Source organism: Tachysurus vachellii, chromosome 14, assembly GCF_030014155.1.
Source record: "Tachysurus vachellii isolate PV-2020 chromosome 14, HZAU_Pvac_v1, whole genome shotgun sequence".
Taxonomy (NCBI): domain Eukaryota; kingdom Metazoa; phylum Chordata; class Actinopteri; order Siluriformes; family Bagridae; genus Tachysurus; species Tachysurus vachellii.
Genome location: NC_083473.1, coordinates 8,087,003 through 8,107,591, shown reverse-complemented (window position 1 = coordinate 8,107,591; position 20,589 = coordinate 8,087,003). Strand labels below are relative to the sequence as shown.

Sequence of the window (20,589 nt, the reverse complement as noted above, 5' to 3'; positions counted from 1 at the left end):
AACTGGAGTAGAGTCAATTGCGGAATGCAGAACTCTGGTGTTGCACGTCAATAGACGTTAGCCGACCTCAAACGAATTGTGTTCAATCATGCGACAAGCGCTAGCGGGGAAAGTTCATTCAAGCATTTTATTAAACGTAGCTGTACATGTAAACGATGTACACCCGAGTCCCACGTGAGTGGAACTTGCTCGGCTTTGGAAGTAGCTAACAGGGAGAAAGGGAGTGAGAGAGAATAAGTGTGTTGGGTTAGATTTCCCTGTCGAGTTTGAGGAAGAGCCATGTGTAGCAGCGACTGTGTTTCCCTTTCAGGCTGTTTGTCTTGTTTTCTTTATAAGCACACGGTAGTCGTGGCCTGTCCTTTTAGATCACGCCCGGAAGCTTGACGAAAAACAAACGGTGTGTTTCTTTAGAGCACATTATTAGGCTGTGATAGAAACATTACGAGGAAAGCAAGAGGAAAAGAAGAGAAAAGAAGCGGCTGTGTTATGTATTCAAGATGAGAGATTCATCATGTCGTTGATGATCCTGAAGTGCAGCGCTCCGCCCGGAGATTGCTCGGAGATGGTTAAAATTCCCCTGTAAACATTTTATTGAATCGCTCGACACGGATAAGGAAAAGAGAGAGAAACGTTCGCCAAAACGCCGTCTTCAGACATGAATAAATGCATGAGTCTCATCTGGTGTCAGAGGCAGCCGGCGGCCTGCAGTTCCCTTGGAAGAATAGTAAGAGATTTTGTTCACAGGAACTGCCCTTCATCAGCTGCCTTCCCCACCCACTCTCCTATACGTGCTCTCTCTCTCCTTTTCAATCTCACTCTCTCTCTCTCTCTAAAGTACAAGATAGAATGAAAATCAACAACAATTATTATTATTATTATTATTATTATTATTATTATTATTATTATTACAATGTACATGTGGCAAATGGTTGTATTGTTCCTCATTTTCTCCCTCTCGCTCTCTCTCTCTGTCTCTCTCTCTATGTCTCTATCTCTCTCCCTCCCTCTCTATGTCTCTCTCTGTTTCTCTCTCTGTCTCCCTCTCTCTCACTCTCTCTCTCTCTCTCTCCCTCCCTCTCTATGTCTCTCTCTGTTTCTCTCTCTGTCTCCCTCTCTCTCTCTCTCTCTCTCTCTCTCTCTCTCTCTCTCTCTCTCTCTCTTTCTCTCTATCTCTGTGTTTTCCCTTTCTCCTGCTCATTTTTCCTCTCCTTCTCTCATTTCTCTGCCTGCCTTCCTCTGCTCCTCCTCCCCTCCCCTTTCCTCCTGTGACACTCTCTCTCTGTCTAAAGATAAGACCGGTGTGTGTGTGTTCTGCGTGTGTGATCTGCATCCGTCTCAGTCCTCAGCGCCTATCAGCAGTTCGAGGAGTAATACTCATTTAAATCTCATCAGTGGCTCTATTGAAGCATCACAATCTGAGGAAAGAGTGCAGGATCTCAGCCAAAAGAGAAAAGAAAGGATTTTGTTTTTTTTTCTGAGAAAATTATAAAGTTTTTTACAGGGTAGATGTAGTTTTGTCAGTAGGAGCTAATAGGTAATGCTTTGCCGAGATGATTTTTCACAAATAATTCAGTAATTGTTTTCGTAATAAAATGAAATAATCAAATACACTAAAGTTGAGAATAATGTATGCTTACTGTTAAAAAAAAAAAATGTAATACTTTATTGGAAAAAAACTAATACGCTTTTAAAAAAGACTTAAAATACGTACTAACATTGCGGAGTAAAAAATAAGGCATAATGATATTGAACGCTACTGTTAAATAAAACAGTATACGGAACGCTGCAAACAATTCAAAACGATTTCTTCACACAAATTTCATACATTTCGATCTGAGAGATCACAGGATTCTTTTTTTCACAGTAATTCAGTTCACATTAAGGAATATAAGCAGATCAGCAATGATCAGGACTTTCTGGATGCGTAACCATGGCAACATGCAAACTCCAAGCGAGTGATGTGCAAATTTGGGGAAAATATTGACACATACTTACTTCGCATTTGGTCTGAGATCATTATCACTTCTATCAACTTTCTATTAGTGCCCTCTGATGAGTGGTTAAGAAGGCGATAACATTTTTTATGATGCGATGTGAATGTATCATACTCATCACACTCATCACACACATCACACACACCGCTTTAATGGCTTTTAGTCTGTCACCTTGATTTAACTAAGCAAACAGATACAAGCTTTCCATTGGATAATTACCACAGCGATTAATATGTTTCGGCTGGCATCGAGTTATTTACCCCTAACTGCTGCAGCTAGTAGCTTCTCGTTTATTAAGCGACTGTGTCGGGAAAACATATCCTGTGATCATGGAAAAGACGTTTCAGAAAAACAAACAACTGATGTTTCATCAAGCATAGAATAATAAGGAAACTGCTGAAACTACGTTTTATTAAAACCAGGAAGAATAGTGATGAGGGGCACGGTAGCTTAGTGGTTAGCACGTTCGCCTCACACCTCCAGGGTTGGGGGTTCGATTCCCGCCTCCACCTTGTGTGTGTGGAGTTTGCATGTTCTCCCCGTGCCTCGGGGGTTTCCTCCGGGTACTCCGGTTTCCTCCCCCGGTCCAAAGATATGCATGGTAGGTTGATTGGCATCTCTGGAAAATTGTCCGTAGTGTGTGATTGTGTGAGTGAATGAGAGTGTGTGTGTGCCCTGCGATGGTATCCTGCCTTGATGCCCGATGACGCCTGAGATAGGCACAGGCTCCCCGTGACTCGAGGTAGTTTGGATAAGCGGTAGAAAATGAGTGAGTGAGTGAGAATAGTGATGAACTATCAACTGAAGGATGAAACATGGTCGGAAAAATGATCGTGATCGGAGATCGCTTAAATGTTTGCTCAAATCAAATGGTAAAATATCCAATTTTGCTATGGAGCATCATAAAGAAGTACAGGAGGTTAGCATATCTGGTCAGATGTCAAGACAGGGTGACTGAGAGACATTACATAGAGACGGATGAGCTACAGTCAGTAATTGTAGACCTATTTATATGTATAATGCAAGGGCAAAGTGCTCCTATACGAGAGGTGGACCTGATAAACTAGCATCTCAGGGTACATTCATAGCACGCTAATGGCCTGAATCCCGACTAAGGATCAAGCAGGTGTATCGAATCTCGTTTTCCATGCGAGGGCTCGGTTTAATGGACGGGAAAAAGCATGAGTCTCACGAGCGTGTGCTGAGATCTTAATCAGAGATTTTACTCTATGACTCATCACAGACTAGCAGCCTTCGCCTCTCATTAGCAGCCCATTACGTGCCAAGGACTTTTCACTACTTTACAAAGCTCTCTAGAGAACCATAGAGAGAAAGCAATTCCGCATCAAGGCCTGTTTAACTTGTCATCAGTGTCTGTTCCTTCGTTTTTTTTTTGGGGGGGGATAAATTCATATCCATCATCGTCTCTCTTCTCGTCTGGTCTTCCTTTCGCTTACTTGTACAATACAGTTCTTTATGGCAAATATTTTGCTTTTTTTTCTTTCCCTTTCTTTAGGAGAGTTTGTGTATCATCGTATTGTCAGCTTCCAGGCCTCAGAGGTCAGGTGGCAGACAGAAAGGCACATAATTAAAGCATCACTTCTTGAACTTTGTGTCAGCCCTTTTCTCTCTGAAGTCAAGAGGAAGCTACAGGACACAAGGTGACATTTCAGAACTCCGCCCTTCCTGTTTTTTATTTTTGTTTTTAAAAAAAAACAAAGCCGGGCTTAAAAAAAAAAAGAAAAGGCAAAGGGATTGGTGATGAATATTGCATGAGAACAGGGCTGTGATTCCAATTTGCTTTCTGAATGGAACCTTACATTTACTGTAGGAGATAACACGACACCTGTATGTACTGAACAATCACTTTAATTATTGCCTTATTGTGCCTCGGTTTAGTGGCGTTATCCTTGTTCTTATTGAATCCATAATTCGTTCAATAATTTGGCCTTTGTTGTCTTATCTCTTTTTTTTTTTCCACAGAGGAGAATCAGGAGTGTAGGTTCTGGATATTGATCGCATCTGTAGTCTGTAGTACGCGTCTGTAGTACGCATGAATTTCAAGTCTGCTTAAATAATGGGGTCGGATTAGAAGCCAGAGGGGTTAATAACCACTGGGGACCTTTGTGTTGATAATCCCGCTTTTTTCCTTTCAAATGAGAAAGAACGCTGTGGTATAAGTTCGGATTTCACAACGTATCATCTCTGTCTTTGACATCTCCCGAGTTTGTGGTCTAAGATGGTTTGATGTGGTGTCCTCTATCCAGGGTTCATTCCTGGGTGTGGTCAAATGTTGATTAAATTCAGTGCACTTTTGACAGTTTGTGTGCCTTTATTTTTTGTGTCTCTTTCACAGGACTAAACCCGCTACCCTTTGACCCCTCAACCAACAACGAGCCTCTGCAATTTAATAACTCCAATGGGCCTCTGGCGTCCGAGTGTCCTCTGGAGAGCAGTCCTGAAAACGGCAGCAAGAAACGGAAGAGACCAAATCTTCCTCCAGGTAGGTGTGGGCTGGAATTTTACAAACTTTTCATGTGTTTAAATGTGGCATCTGACACATATGGATTCATGCCTATGACGAAAATTAGAATTATGAAGAAAAGTCTAGAGCTTTCCTTTCATGAGCATTGTCCTTTGTTATTATACTTAAAACAGCGCTATTTGCAGTTTCTGGGAGTTTAAAAGAAGGTGTTTTCTTGCCGTCTGCACAGGATTGATGTCTCAGCAGTAAAGTAAACAGCAGGACTATTGTAGAATCTGACCTCTTTGAGCATCCTGTGAGGTTTGCACAGACCCAAAAAAAAAAGACAGTCATCCCTCAGGCTGAGATCTGACTGACCCGCTACCTTCTGTATTTTCCTGTGAACGAGTGAGATGGCATGCTCGCTGTGTTGTTAATTATATGAAATGAATTGTCCACTTTAGTTAACGAGATGATGAGACGACAATATCTTCTCAGGTCGTTATTGTGTTGAGATTTGCGCCGGTCTCAGTCAGAGATCACAACACCTCGTGAGACATCAGGATGTTTCTCACAGAATCGCAGGCAAATGCAATCGTCACTCTTTTTGCTAGTTCCTGACTCTTGGTGGTCCTGTTTGCCTCTGGAGCAGCGAAGCCACTCAGAGCCTGAAGTGACTGTGATTAGTGTTTAAACGAATGCAAACGACGTGCTTCTCATCCATGCTCTGTTCTTTATACACCCTCACAGCTGACACAAATGAAAGTGAAATGGGCCATTGTGGCACGGTCGCAGTCAGGAGCCGGATGTGCAGATCAAAGGCAGCCAGTGTGATCAAAGCTTCTCGGGCACTAATCTAATCTGCCCATTTCACACCACTCCTTTTCCTTACTGCATGGACTCCATGCGCTAAAGGAAAGATTCCCGATCATTACGAACACACAAACCTGAAGCTCTACAGTCTCCACTGACCTCCCAAAACTGCAAAAAGCTGTGAAATTCTACATTTGGTCAGATATCAGATAAGACTTATCAGATACGGTGTTCTGCTCCATGCAATTAGCATCCATCTGAAAATGATAAGCCCCTGATTACATTCATTTGAATAATGAGAATTGTTTAGAGAATCTCACAGCACCCTGCTGCCTTGCTCCATTACCGTTCTGAATGATTCCAGCATGCAGATCTGCTTCGAAACCAGAATTAGCAGAAAGCCCTCCTTTGTAGCAACATCGCCTATTAGCCGCCCCGTCTGTCATTAAGCCCTGCGCTTATCCACCATGACTCTGGGTGATCGATTTGCTCCCCGTTAGAGGGAAGAATATATATTTTAAAAAGTGAAAACACAACAACTCACAGTGTGTCCAGACACTCTAATGTCCTCTGGCAAAGCCAAGCCTGGGAGGTTCTTGTTGTCTCAGAGGAGAGGAATTAATGCTGGGGAGGGTGGTGACTAATTACTAGCCATGCAGATTTAATCTCATTAAAGCACCATAATGGATAGATTCATCTCGTTAGCTATGGCACACCATTAGTGAGGTTCTATCTCTGCTCCTGTCTATAGGAGCGGATGAAGGTCTGAGGGTCAGCACAGACCACGTTGTTGCCATAACAATTGGTTAAAAAAATGCCAGTTAAATATCCAGCACTGTTATGAGCAGGTTCATTAAGTGCCACAAGGAATACAATGGATTCACTGTTATGAAGAGGCATGGTGTTGAAGTGGCTAACCTTTCCTCCTTATACTGTAGTAGCCCATCCAGGGAGCTGGTCCTGGATCAGTTCTGGTCCTGACCGTGTCCAGAATTCTCTGAATATTTTACCATGTTGTCCTTCCTTCACTAGAAACATTTGAGTACTGATTTGTCAACCCCTTTCTGGCCAAACACCTCATTTGAAACCACTAACAGACTTCCTCCTTACTCCTTACATCAACAACGTACATTAAACAACACATGTTTTCAATGTAAAAGACATTTGTCTTTTCAGCAAGTGGTGCATAAAGATTATACAGTGTTCTGTAAACACCACAGTATGAGACCTTTCTCTCTTTGGTCCGGTCCAAATATCATCTTTCATCTTCACCTCTTTCATTTCTTATTCATCCTCTGTTTGATGTCACTATGTCAACTCTGCTCAACCCTCATGGGTGAATCGTGCACGAGTATTCTTACAGTTTCATGTTCACTGGTCATTCTTTTTCTGTTCTTTTCTTTAAAAATAAACCATGATTGGCAACCCACAAGGACCAGGCTCGAGACCTGAGGAAATTAGCCGGGATCTTTAATCGCTTGAGATTTTTAGTGGGTTTTAATTTAGCCTATTTTTTTTTTAAAGATATTCCTGCAGGAATTCTCAGTTTGGCCCGTGGTACTAGGCTACTGCATAGTTTTAGCACCCTTGTATTTATTCCTAAGATGCCGATGGTAAAAATGGGTGTAATCTGAGTGCCTGATTAACAGCTATTATATACTGCATGTAATGTAGTGGCAGCAACCACGCCCACACGCCATCAACCATCAGCCGACGCTCTGTAATCTCACATCGCTGTCAGAATTATATATTGTTCAAAGTTATTTTCAGTTTAGCCCTAAATTCTCAGACACCTGACACAAACTTCTCCAGTGATTGAAAAGTGGTTTTATTAACCTTCTCAGCAGCCACTTCCAAACTCAATTTTGTGATTGTCTTACCATGAAACCGGCCTGATTGGAGAGAATTAGGCCTTCTTGTTGCTAAGCAATTCTTCTGAAGAAAACTTGTGTGTAATGTTGCATAATTCATATCATCTCCGCAGAAGGCCATTATAACCATCCATGCTCATCAGCTTACCAGCTTGGTATTCTAACCATGGTGAATCACACTTGCCTGGTTTCACTGAGCACTTAGGGGTACTAACTCCTTTAAAAAATTGAGGGAACTCTTTCGCCTGCCAAACTGCACTTTTTACATCTTAAAAGGCTGGCTGTCTGGATTGTGTCGCTGAGAAACAGCTCTGGGCCTAAAGGAGCCTTTCATAGCAAGACTGGAAAGTGAAGGTCGGCAGTGCAGCGGGTTGGAAGCGGAACAGGCAAGCAGCGCTGCTTTGGGCCTTTGCCACCATGTGTGCATTAACCTTTGCTAAGTGGTGCCCGGGAGTTGCGGCTAAAGACACTATCGATTGACTCTGAAGAGGATGAGTGTGGAAGAGCAGGGAAAAGGAAACAGGCTGGTTTTGTTCTCGCTGAGCCGAGAAGAAAAACGGAGCAGAGCACTCTAGTGAAAGGGAAGTGTGGGAGGATGTCAGGACTATCTGACTCCATCCATCTTTTTGTGTAAGACTGTGTTTGGCTGTTGTAGTTGCTTAGCATTGACTTGACACTCTCACACACACAAACAAACACACACACAAAGGTGTAGGGCTAGACAAGGACAATGTATACTATGTGATCTGTAGTAAAACCTATTTTGTTGAAATGTAGGCAGAGGCATGCATGGGCTTGTATTTTTGTAAGTGTATATGTGTTTGGATGGCTGGTTGCTTGGTTGGTTGGTTGGCTAGCTGGCTGATTGGTTGGCTGGCTGGTTGGCTGGCTGGCTGGCTAGTTGGTTGGTTGGTTGGTTGGTTGGCTGGCTGGCTGGCTGGTTGGTTGGTTGGTTGGCTAGCTAGCTGGCTGGTTGGCTGGTTGGCTGGCTGGCTGATTGGTTGGCTAGCTGGCTGGCTGGTTGGCTGGCTGGCTGGCTAGTTGGTTGGTTGGCTGGCTGGCTGATTGGTTGGCTACCTGGCTGGCTGGTTGGCTGGCTGGCTGGCTAGTTGGTTGGCTGGCTGGCTGGTTGGCTGGCTGGCTGGCTGGCTAGTTGGTTGGTTGGCTGGCTGGCTGGCTGGTTGGTTGGTTGGTTGGTTGGCTGGCTGGCTGGCTGGTTGGTTGGTTGGTTGGCTGATTGCTTGGTTTGATGGCTGGCTGGCTAGTTGGTTTATTATTTTGCAAATTGTTGAAAATTCTAACAGGCACAAATTCCATGTAAGTGCACACAATGCCTTTTTTCACCTGTGCACCAGGATCTGGATCTCAATCTGGATTCAAAAGTGAACACGTTTTTTATTTGTTAGTTTGTTTGTATATATGTTAAAGAACCATACCAAAATGCTGGAAAACACCAGAACTATTCTCATGGTGTACGAAAACCAACTCAATTAACTTCTGACGAGTACATCATTGATCTCAACTAGAGATGCATAGAACTTTTTACTGCTCTTTGAGCTGAATTTAATCCATTTTATTTCACAGACTAATACGTAAACTGGTAGCTTAACTGAAATCACTGCATTTGACCAGACAGTTCGTGTGGTATAAATAAAGGTAAGGAAAAAAAGAGTTGTGTGGTTCCTATTCATCTCTGTATTTCTGTCTGTTTATATCACATTATCTGTTCATCTCTTACTTCTTTATTGTAGATATATAATTCCTATACATAAAATGCCCCATCCATCAATGACAAGACCACCTTATAGATATCACGGACAATAAATTATTATCAATAATTCGCAACTCAAACGTGACACTGACATAATAGTGATGATGTCATTATTTGATGTGTTGGTATAAGATACAACAATTTTGTATAGCTACAGATTACAGATACAGTCAGAAAATGTCCACCTAATCAAAAGCCTTTACTGTATTACTATTGGATTTGTAATGCAATGTAGATATGCTTGAATCAGATCAGACATGAATCCATTTAGTACTAAACACTAAATGTGATTCTAATTACATTAGCTATTGTCACTACAGCATGTCCTACTCTGTATGGTTGTGTATGTGACCTTACATTTGAATTTGAATTTGGTTATCAAATTAAGTCAAGGTTAGTTATGAGTATAATCTTTATTTACAGCTTATTTACAGAGGTAGATTTTATTCGTCAGAATTGAACTGGCAAGCCAAACAGGAGGCCCAGTGCAACTTGAAGAGCATTTTAAGCTTCAGCTGTAGAAGAACATCCAAGCTGCATTTTTTAGAGAACCAAGCTCTGAGATCAAGGTCCAACAGTGCACCAAGCAGCTGGCTCAAGATCAGTTGGAATTGCCAGAAAAATACTAGTATTTTTTTATTTGCCAGAAAAATACTAGTATACCAGTAAACCGATATTGAAAAAAACAAAAACAAAAGAAGCTTAAGGTTGCTGGATTATACCAGCTTGATTGACATGCAACATCTTAGTAATACAGAGTCAATACAATATTTGTAATACCAAGTCAAGTCATTATCTGCATTCCTCTCATCATAGACAGATGTTAGGAATTACTTCTAGTTCCTGTAAAAAGACATTATTGTTATTTGTTTCATCATAGACAGATGTAACGTTAGGAATAAGATGTAATGTAGTTTCTCTAGAACAAGACAAGTCATTATTATCGGTCCTCTTATCATAGCCAGGTGTTAGGAATGACATACAGTTTAATTTAATACAGTAATAAATTTAAGTCATTATTGTCATATCACAGACCGATTTAACTGTAGGAATGGTGTATAGTTCCTCCGGACTAAATCTCGCCATTATTGTCATTTCTTTCATTATAGATTTAAGACAGATTTAATGTTAGGAATGATGTATCTTTCCTCTCTCATAAATCAAGTCATTATTGTCATTCATTTAGCCACATACAGTTTGAATGTCAGGAATGACATGTAGTACTTCTAAAACAAATAAAGTCATTGTTTTAATTCCTCTCATCATATACAGATTTAATATTATGAATGACATCTAGTTCCTCCAGATTAAATCAAGTCATTATTGTCATTTATCTCATCATATACAGGTGTAATGTTAGGAATGAAAGTGATCCTCCAGTCTAAATCAAACCCTAACATAAAACCTGTCTCTGATGAGACGAATGACATTCTAACTTAAGTCAAGTCATTTTGGTCATTCTTCTCATCACAGACAGATGTTATGATGAATAACATACAGTTAATGCCACTAGAATAAGTGAAGTCATTATTGTCATTCCTCACAGACAGATTTAATGTCAGGAATGACATGCTTCATATGCATGCAGCTAAAACCTGCTAGGCCTAAAAAAAAGTGAAAAGTACATCCACACTCTGTGCCATTCCACTGTGCCGGGTGCTAACATTGTGCACGTAGTTGAAACGAGACCTTGTGACACCTCAGATGAGGACTGACACAAACTGATTGCGGATACGTGTCCTAAATGTTTGCACTGATCCATACCAGGGACAGCTGCATTCAGTCAGTCAGTATGTCGTGCGGCTCTTTCTCTCTTTTTACTTCGACTCTTTCTCTCTGTGGGGATGAACAGTGACAAGGCCTGAAGCTAATTAGCAATTATTTACCTCGCTTGCTGTTCTTCTCGTTGTCAGTTTGACGTAGCAGTGATGAAAAGTTGTATGTTTTGTATGAGGTGTGGGTTGCACTTGGCTGAATTGCTAAATCTGCATAAGCAGTGAAAAGACTTTGTGTCTCAGGAAGCCCCAGGCATCAGTCAACATAGCATCAGTCAACAGCTAGTCTTACCTTCGAACCATGTTTGTGTGTATGTGAGTGTTGGTTCATGTCTTAGGGGGAGCCTGTGTGTGTGTGTGTAAATGTTTGTTCTGCCTGTTGCGTCTGAAGGGAGGCAGCGAGAACAACATTCCCAAGTGTGAATCAGCTTTTTCTTCTGCGTAATAACTGTGTGGTTGTTTCCTTTGATGGTCTGCCAGTTCACGCTGATTCCAGAGTCATTAATGCTCCAGTTTTTCTAATGCTAGTAGGGATAAAAGCTCTGTTGTATTTTATTTGTCTAAACTAAAGCACTCGTGTAGTCTGCTACCTACACAATGACCTACATCAATATATCAGAACATAAATTCACCGGTGTGTATAACTACACTTTCAGGAAAAAAAAAAGGGGGTTCTGAGTTTTTTTTTTTTTTTTTTTTTTTTCTTGTTCTTGCTGTTATATTTTTTTTGGTCAGATTGTTAGCTCTTTAATGTGGCTCTACTTGGAACAGAGAAAACCAAAGACTCTCTTTGGGATGACAGACGAAAAGATTTGTTTTTCCACTGACTCTTATACAACACAAAACTGAGACGAATGACTAACACTAATAGACTAAACTCTAAACAGACTAAACTCTAAGGATTCGTCATACCTTTAGCAAGACAACTGTAAGTATTTTAGGTTTTATAGGGAACAGTATCATAGTGGTGGCGCAAGTAGCGTTCCCACCTCATAGCTCCGGGGTCCATGACTCAGCTTACTGTCTGTATGGAGTCTGTGTGTGTATGTATACTGGTATACATTTATGTGTTCCTCAGAGAACAATGTATATATATATATATATAATAAAATATATCGCTGGGGCATTGGAGATGTCACTCTTGCCTGTCTTCAAAACTTGAGAGCCCTGTGTATATATATATATATATATATATACATTGTTCTCTGAGGAACACATAAATGTATACCAGTATACATACACACACAGACTCCATACAGACAGTAAGTATATATATATTTATATATATATATATATATATATATATATATATATATACTATACTATACTATATTTATATATATATATATATATATATATATATATATATATATATATATACTAAGGCATTTTGCTAAAAAAGTATGAATTTTCTCAAGGTTTGGAGACTTTTTTGATGCACTGTATAATCAATAAAGTCTGTATATATAATAAAATATATCGCTGGGGCATTGGAGATGTCACTCTTGCCTGTCTTCAAAACTTGAGAGCCCTGTGTATATATATATATATATATATATACATTGTTCTCTGAGGAACACATAAATGTATACCAGTATACATACACACACAGACTCCATACAGACAGTAAGTATATATATATTTATATATATATATATATATATATATATATATATATACTATACTATACTATATTTATATATATATATATATATATATATATATAAATAAACTAAGGCATTTTGCTAAAAAAGTATGAATTTTCTCAAGGTTTGGAGACTTTTTTGATGCACTGTATAATCAATAAAGTCTGTATTGCAGATAAACACACACGATAAGCCGCTCTCTACCACAGGGACCGGGTTAATTTATTTTTTCCTATAAATTCCTTTAATATACACCAATAGAACCTTGTATCAGATGATTATTTTTTATTATTGAATTATACCAAACTAGGAAATTGGGACAGTTTGATGATTAGTTAGCTTGTTCAGAGCTTGTCAGTTTGGTTGTAACCTCAATGGTATAGCTTTGTTCAATCTTCATTTAGAGAAACAGAATTATTAAGCCGTACACAGGAACTGGTATTGTGCTCGTATTTGTTCGAGCCATGAGCATTCATAATGTTTGTAATATATGTACCTGGGGGAAAGCCAGCGTTTCTGTGTAGAAACGTATTTCTGACAGTGTACGGCTTGCAGTAAATATAATATAGCTCAGGGAATCATTTTAGTCAAGAGTGATGACTTTTTTGGAGTAATATAAGTCAGGAAAAACGATTCTTCTTTTAAACCCCCTCTATCAGACGTATACATGCCTGCGCTCTACAGATTGCATTCTCCACCCTTTGGTTCTTGATGGTGTAGAATGACGGGTTTACTCTACGTGCCGACCTAGCTTCCTGTCTCACCTACAGTAGAGCAATCGTCTGATCGCTACATGGCAGCAGAGCAGCTGTGGGTATTACATCCACACACGCCAGCTGTTTGTCTTTTCAGCCTCGACTACTAGGCCTTACATTTTTTTAATTGACCTGGACGGGCGTACGCTCCAAATAATACACGTTAGATTTGGGGATTAGGGAAGACGTGCAGCTGCATTAGAATGCCAAATTGGCAGGACATCAGGTCTTTCCTCTGTTCTTTCTCTTTCCTTCTCTTTTTTCTCTTTGCTTATATAACCTTTGTCTCCCTGCTAGTTCATGAAGCAAACCCAGTCTTGAACCTATTGTCACATTGTCATGCCGTCCTTTACGTCTAATCCCAGGCTCCGTTCACGCGGGCACAAATTTTTTTAACAGCGTTTTCCGAAAATATTTCCGTCCTCGTTTAAACTCGTCAAAAATAACCTAACTGGAGTTCGAGCACTGAGCAGTGGAGAATGAGAAATGTGGAAGAGCACCAATATGCTGAACGAATCACTGTCGATAAGCTCGAACATACCGCTTAATAGCAGTACAGGCAGTAATGGCAGTACAGTTTGTCTCACCAAAGCAGCAGAGTACAGACAGCATCATGTTCCTGCGCTTCAGTGTGAGGATGTAATGAACTGAAACTGTAAACACATTTTCAAATAAGAAATTACAAACCATAAAGTAACAAGCCGATCAGCAGCCATGATAAACCATGATGAGTCCTGGCACATTTATTTAGACACGCATAAAATAAACAACAACAGGTTTCCATGATGCAGGATGACACCCCCAGTTTCTCCGTCTTGGAGGAAATCTTTGGAAAAGTTTTTCCAAGCCGACGAACATTTTTAAAAATACCCGTAGGCGTAAACTGGAACTGAGTGCATGCATCTTTCTCCTTACTTTAGGCTTGATTCAGTTCAAGCGAATTGAATTGAAGCTCTGCTTTCCTTTGCAGTGTCATTACTCACCTGCACACAAAAACAAACAAAAAAAATAAGAAAAAAAACAATCCTTGGTACAAATCATGTTCTCTATAATGCTATTTAGAGATCTCACATGACTCAGACAAAGCTACAGAAATATTGGTGCAAGTGTAGTGTTCAAAAGTATAGGGTATATTTTTTACTTTCTATAAATGTGTCACTGCGCTTCTGCTTTGTCCCAGGCTTGGACTCTAACAATAGGACGTGTTCAGGAGAGGTTGAGGCACACAGCTGCATACAGACCAAGACTGGTGGGAAAACAAAAACACATTGGGGAGGAACAGCGTCGCAGAGAGGGATCTTTAACGCATCGCTCGACCCGAGGACTCTGGGATATTCGAATTTCATTTGCGTGCAGCTTGTGGATATTAAATGCCAACTGGCATAGCCGATTGTTTACGTGCCGGATATGTTGGGTTGGATCACGTTGTACATTTTCAGTCTGGCTCTAATTTCCACAAAAGGTCCAAGATGATCCCAAATCCCAGCATGTGCGTGATACAGACTCCAACATCTGTCTTCTGTGACACTTTTATAAAGCGGGTTGACATTCAAAAACATTATTTAATTAGCGTCAAACGCTAATTGGACCAGATTGAGACCATGTCTGATCTGTAGTTATGGCCCCCTGACTCTCAGACTAAGATGCAGGATATTCAGGCTTCTCTGAATTCAGATACGATGCACCGTGCCACTTCGGGTTGTCTTTTGTCCTGCACTGTCTTGTCTGTCTTGTTTGTCTTGTCCTGCACTGTTTGCACCAGGTTGGACAGTTGCACTTTTTGTGGCTAGGACTAACTTACTAATTCCTTAGCCCTGTCTTTGTTTTATGTAGCACCATAGTCCTGAAGAAACGTTGTCTCATTTCACTGTGTACTACAGCAGCTATATATGGTTGAAATAAAAATTCTTGACTTGACTTGACTTGACTTGACTTGACTTGACAGGTCAACAAAAAATGGCTGCCATGGACTTTTAAGGGCTAGTTGCTGTGATACGGTAAATATTTCAAAGGTGTCAGAGTTTAACATCTATGTGGGCTGGGAGGCATACTCACTCACTCACTCACTCATTTTCTATTGCTTATCTGAACTACCTCGGGTCACGGGGAGCCTGTGCCTATCTCAGGCGTCATCGGGCATCAAGGCAGGATACACCCTGGACGGAGTGCCAACCCATCACAGGGCACACACACACACTCTCATTCACTCATGCAATCACACACTATGGACAATTTTCCAGAGATGCCAATTAACCTACCATACATGTCTTTGGACCGGGGGAGGAAACCGGAGTACCCGGAGGAAACCCCCGAGGCACGGGGAGAACATGCAAACTCCACACACACAAGGCGGAGGCGGGAATCGAACCCCCAACCCTGGAGGTGTGAGGCGAACGTGCTAAACACTAAGCCACCGGGGAGGCATACTGATATTTTATTTATTTATTGTTTTTTTGCTGTTGAAACCTTCTATCTAATTTGTTTACCTGTATGTGTATCAGGTCACGGATTCAGTGACTTCAGTTCATTAATCGTGTAGCGCTTTCCACAGTTGTGACAATGCAGCTTTATAGAAACCAGGATGTAAATTTAGATCTCGAATGAGTAAGCCAGAGGAGGCAAAGAAACTCTCCCTGAGATGACATGAGGAAGACAACCTAAGACTCGGAAAGGAAGGCGTCCTTTTCTGGGCAACACCAGATAGAGAGAATGTAACTAAATGTACGTCATAAATCGCGTACACGTACACTATTCTCTGCCGTTGTGTAGTGTTTAGCGTCGCGTATACAGTGTCATTTGGGATGCAGCTTTATTATTTCAAGAATACTGAAGCTATACTATTACATCAGAACAGCTGTGTGTTTCCTAGCATGAGCGCAGGACAGTGTTTATGATTACAGCTGCTACAAGTCTAGAGCATCCAGGGGAGATTATAGACTAAAGCAAGGACATATGTTACTACATATTTTACTTCCATTATACATAATTATACTTAAATATTCTGCTCAGATATTTAGGGAATTTCTAAAGACTACTAATTACATGTGGCATCGAGCAGAGATTCTTCGTGTTCTGTTCTGAGTGAGCGTATAGATAGCAGAAATTGCTGAAATGAGCTAGAAATACGGAATCGTTTCATTGACAAGGCGAACTTGACCCTATTTGAGCGTAGCATGAGAAAACCCTGTTTGTGCACCGAGCCAGGAAGAACACACAGTCCTAACTCTTCTCCTTCTGGATAATTAAATGTTTATCAGTTTGTCAGGTTTGTCAGTTTACCCCTTTCTAAAAGTTGAGTTTTCTGAGCCGGGGGAATGATCGCAGTATTTTTATTTATTTTTTTTTTGTATTTATGAGAAAAGAGGGTAGTGTGCGCAGTGAGGCTCGACGTGGTGAAGTGAACCCATTTTAAAAGAAACCCACCCACGCTTGCTAGCAAAAACATGTCATTCAGTGTCAGCGCTCCGCTCTCAGATGTAGGCGAGAAGTCGACGGCGTCTTAAAAGTCTGTGTTGTGTTTGTGTTCTCCTCTGTTACACTGCTTCACAGGTGTATTACACTGACGAGTGAATCCTAAATGGCATCTGTTCTCATCTGCAGTTACCTGCATTTCCTTTCCTTCCTAGCACAGGATCGTTCTATTAGTATCAGTCATCATTACACACTGGGACTTTACACACTGAGTCATTATCTCAGCATAGCGCTGGATCGTTGCATTTAATATGCGCATGGATATTAAACCATTTTTTTCCCGCATAGAGAGTGTTATGACTGCATATGATCGCATGGTCTTTTATGCATGTGGATTATTTACATGTGCATGGAGTGTGATAGCGATTCAAACTTTTTTTTTGCTTTTAGAGAGATTATTGAGGCCAAACTGAAGTAGACTCGTAAACTCGTAAAAAGGCAGGAAGGCAGGAGAGAGTTCTTCCTCCTTAGCTTTGTTTGAATGGAAAGCGAATGACTGGAAGCTCAGGCAGATGCACTGAGGGAACAGAGGGCGAAATCTCCTGAATTGTTAATAGCCGCCGTCCCGCGTGGCCTCTACCAGGTGAATGAGCGCTGGAAGCGTCTCCTCTCTCTGTCACCGCTTTGCCAAGCGTCGTCACTGACCCTAGAGGAAGACGTGTCTGTCCTGCCAGGCATTCTAATGAGCTGTTGCATCCTCCTCCTTTTCTTCCTCCTCCCCTTCCTGATCCTCTCCACCCCCATGGCTTACCATCACAACCTGCCTCTTCCTCCAGCATACGTTTCACCCGAGAGGAAGGTTTTTTTTTTTTTTTAAAGAGAATAGCAGGACTCTTCCTCATCTGCAGCCTGCCTGTTCAGCACATTCATTCCTCATTAATGCAGTTCTCCCTGTCTGCTCCACACTGCCTGGGTCTTTGGTCCATCTGGCATGCTGCCATATTCCTGCAGGCTTTGTGCATTCTTATGCATTTTTATCTCTTAGCGTAGCATCTTTCTCTCTTATTTTACTTTTTCTAACTGCTTAATGCATAAGGGTTCCTACTTTATCAGTCAGTTACTACCTGTACATATTATTTTTATTATTATTATTATTATTATTATTATTATTATTATTATTATTATTATTATTATTATTATTAATTGATAATGGGTCCATATTTTTTGTCATCATTCATTTTCTTCTTCTTCTTCTTCTTCTTCTTCTTCTTCTTCTTCTTCTTCTTCTTCTTATTATTATTATTATTATTATTATTATTATTATTTTTTAATTTTTGTACAGTATACACCTTTAGTGTATAATCACCAAATCACCAACAGCTGTAAGGCATGAGTGTAGTCCATCTCAGGACATGCTGTCATTTGGAAACTAATCGACATTTACATTTACAGCATTTAGCAGACGCCCTTATCCAGAGCGACTTACATTTTTATCTCATTTTAATACAACTGAGCAATTGAGGGTTAAGGGCCTTGCTCAGGGGCCCAGCAGTGGCAAACTAGGCTACCACATACCCATCATGGTGAACTCTTTTCTATAGCAGCAATTCACCAAAGATTTGAGAGTTTCACTTATCAAAGGACATCCGATGTGATGTTTAGTAATGTAGAACGTCCACAGTACAAAGTTATCACATGGGTTAAACCAGACAAAAACATGCTGAGTCATCAGCATGTCTTGTTCTCTGTCTCTGTCTCTCTCTCTGTCTCTCTCTCTCTCTCTCTCTCTCTATCTCTCTTTCTCTCAAACAATTGACGTTAATTCATAGAAAGTTTCTCATTTGAATTACAACTTTATTGAAACCGCTGTCAGAGCCGCTGTTTCAGGAAACACATCAACACACACATTCTGACTAATCAGATTTGGGGCTATAACACTGATGTGGTCTGATCTGTAAAAAGTGTGTAATGTACAGGAATAACTGTTGAATCCAATTACTTACAAATTCTAAAGGAAACCTTTCGAAAAGCTCTTAAAAGCAGTCATAGGTCCGGACTGGCTGACAGCATGAACACGCAGCTCATACTGCAATGAACTTGACTCTTGACTGTTTAATAAGGAATAAGAAGTCATTTTGCTGAGACTGACATTATTTAAAGCTTGTTAAAACTTTAGCAAGGAAAACGTAACCAGCTAAAGGACTGTCTCGGCTTTCAAAACCTTCTCAGGTTGTTTTTTTTTTGTTTAATCTTCATTTGAACACACACGGCTTTTGCACAATGTTATTTTACGCACAGGAAATTAAGTGTGACGAAGCTTAAACTTGACTGATAGCAGACATTATTCCAGTACGTAAGTACAGGAGACGTTTTCTCTGGAAATGTGAGCGCATAACAAAAGAATGCGTCAGCTACAAAGAAACTTTGGACTTTAAAGCTTTAAAGGTGGAAATAAAAATTTATATATATATATAACGTGTCATACTTTCACTGATTTCACTGCAGGTGTTGCATAGCGCATGCTGGTGGAAGATGCAGTCACTTGTCCGTAATGAAGCATTACCTGAGGCACGTAGCGCTTTAATTAAAAGCAGTAAAAACCTTATTGATTCCCTTCGGAAGAAATAAAGACTCCAGGCAGAGCCTTAAATTACTGTCATGTCGCTCCTTTTAATCTGATTTTTAAATTGTTTTCAGATGGATGTCAGAGCGGGGGTGGGGGGGTGGGGGACGACTCATAAATCTATAAGATCCCTCTGCATTGTGGCTTGCTGAGATCGAACAGGAAGTGCTGACCAGATTAAGTACACCTCTCCCCACTGTACTTCACTCGCCAGTCGGCTACGTGACGACGAGACACACGAAGAAGTCCTCTAGATCTCACACGGCACGACGAGGTCGATTTTCTCACTTCTCAGCCGTTGATGGTGACAGATAAGTGACTCGCAGCGATGCTCGTTATGCCTAATTGGCAGCTGTGCTACAGTTCACCTTCAGGCAGACGTAGAGGACACGTTTGTGGCGTATGCACCAGCGTCCACCGAGCCCTGTTTGTGCACGGCCACGGGCCACGCACCCTGTCTGACCTTCCACAAACTCTCAGCTCTTTCTACTCGCTCTCTTTAATGATTTCTGTCTCTCTAGGCCATGTTTGTGTGAAGACAGGATATCTTTTCCTATTTTCTCTGATGTGTTTTTCTGCCTGCGCACATGATATATCAGCTGGAATGCTTCATACTTTTTACAGTTTGTCTGGCATCCTCTTGGTCACATTCTCACTGTGATACACACACACTTATACACACACACTTATACACACACACACACACAATTCCGTTTCTTTTTCTTTCATTCAGAGTCGTGAAGTTGCTCTTGCACTCCTGTTCTGTAATAGTCTCCATATGTGTTTATGTTTTCCTCCAGTTAAGACAATAAACGACGCAGGGTCTTTGTCATGCCGATGCGATGTGATTAAACTCCATATTTCATACGGAACCGGATCCTACTTTGGAATGCCTGGGAAAAATGCATAGGCCATTGTTCACAGCTTTAAATATTCCACCATACATGTGGTGCATTTTAGTAATGCAGCATAAAGAAATGTCTTTTTTTACATGTAAAAAAAATATTTTTTACATATTACTTTGCATTTTCAATATATATTCATTTTATTTGTTTGTATAGCTTGTTTCAGATATTAATTTATTACATATTATTTCCAGTTACATCTGAATAGTCTGTCGAACGTGTATGAAATTTTACTACCGCAGCATATTCAAATCTTTTCACTCGTGCAAATGATGTTAGAAATGTATAATTATTTACATTTACAACATTCTGTAATCATGACTACGATCATTAATTGACATCAGATGACTTTAAACTATTCGGTGTTCTCTGTATTCACACTTATGAGCTGTTGCAGTAGCTGCTGACTCAGAACGTTATGAGAAAAATCCTAAGGCCAAATTTCTGTCCATGTTTGTTCTGTTTGGACCGGTTACTAATGACCAAACTATCATTATGGGTGCTGTGGTAAAAATATCATCTGTTCATACTCAGTAGGATTTTTACAAAGCATGTATTGCA

The 20,589-nt window shown here is 40.6% G+C and overlaps 1 protein-coding gene across 9 annotated transcripts in view; it reads left to right on the top strand.

Moving 5' to 3' along the window:
• enox2 (ecto-NOX disulfide-thiol exchanger 2) overlaps positions 1 to 20,589 on the top strand; it is a 247,092-nt gene that overhangs the window by 117,718 nt on the left and 108,785 nt on the right. For 6 of the 9 annotated variants that reach the window (XM_060887123.1, XM_060887126.1, XM_060887130.1 and 3 more), the window contains one exon: positions 4,351 to 4,497. In XM_060887123.1, the coding sequence (XP_060743106.1) occupies positions 4,351 to 4,497 (147 nt within the window). Of the gene's footprint in view, positions 1 to 3,510; positions 3,656 to 4,350; positions 4,498 to 20,589 lie in introns of all 9 variants that reach the window. The other 3 variants (XM_060887128.1, XM_060887127.1, XM_060887129.1) reach the window with 1 other exon arrangement.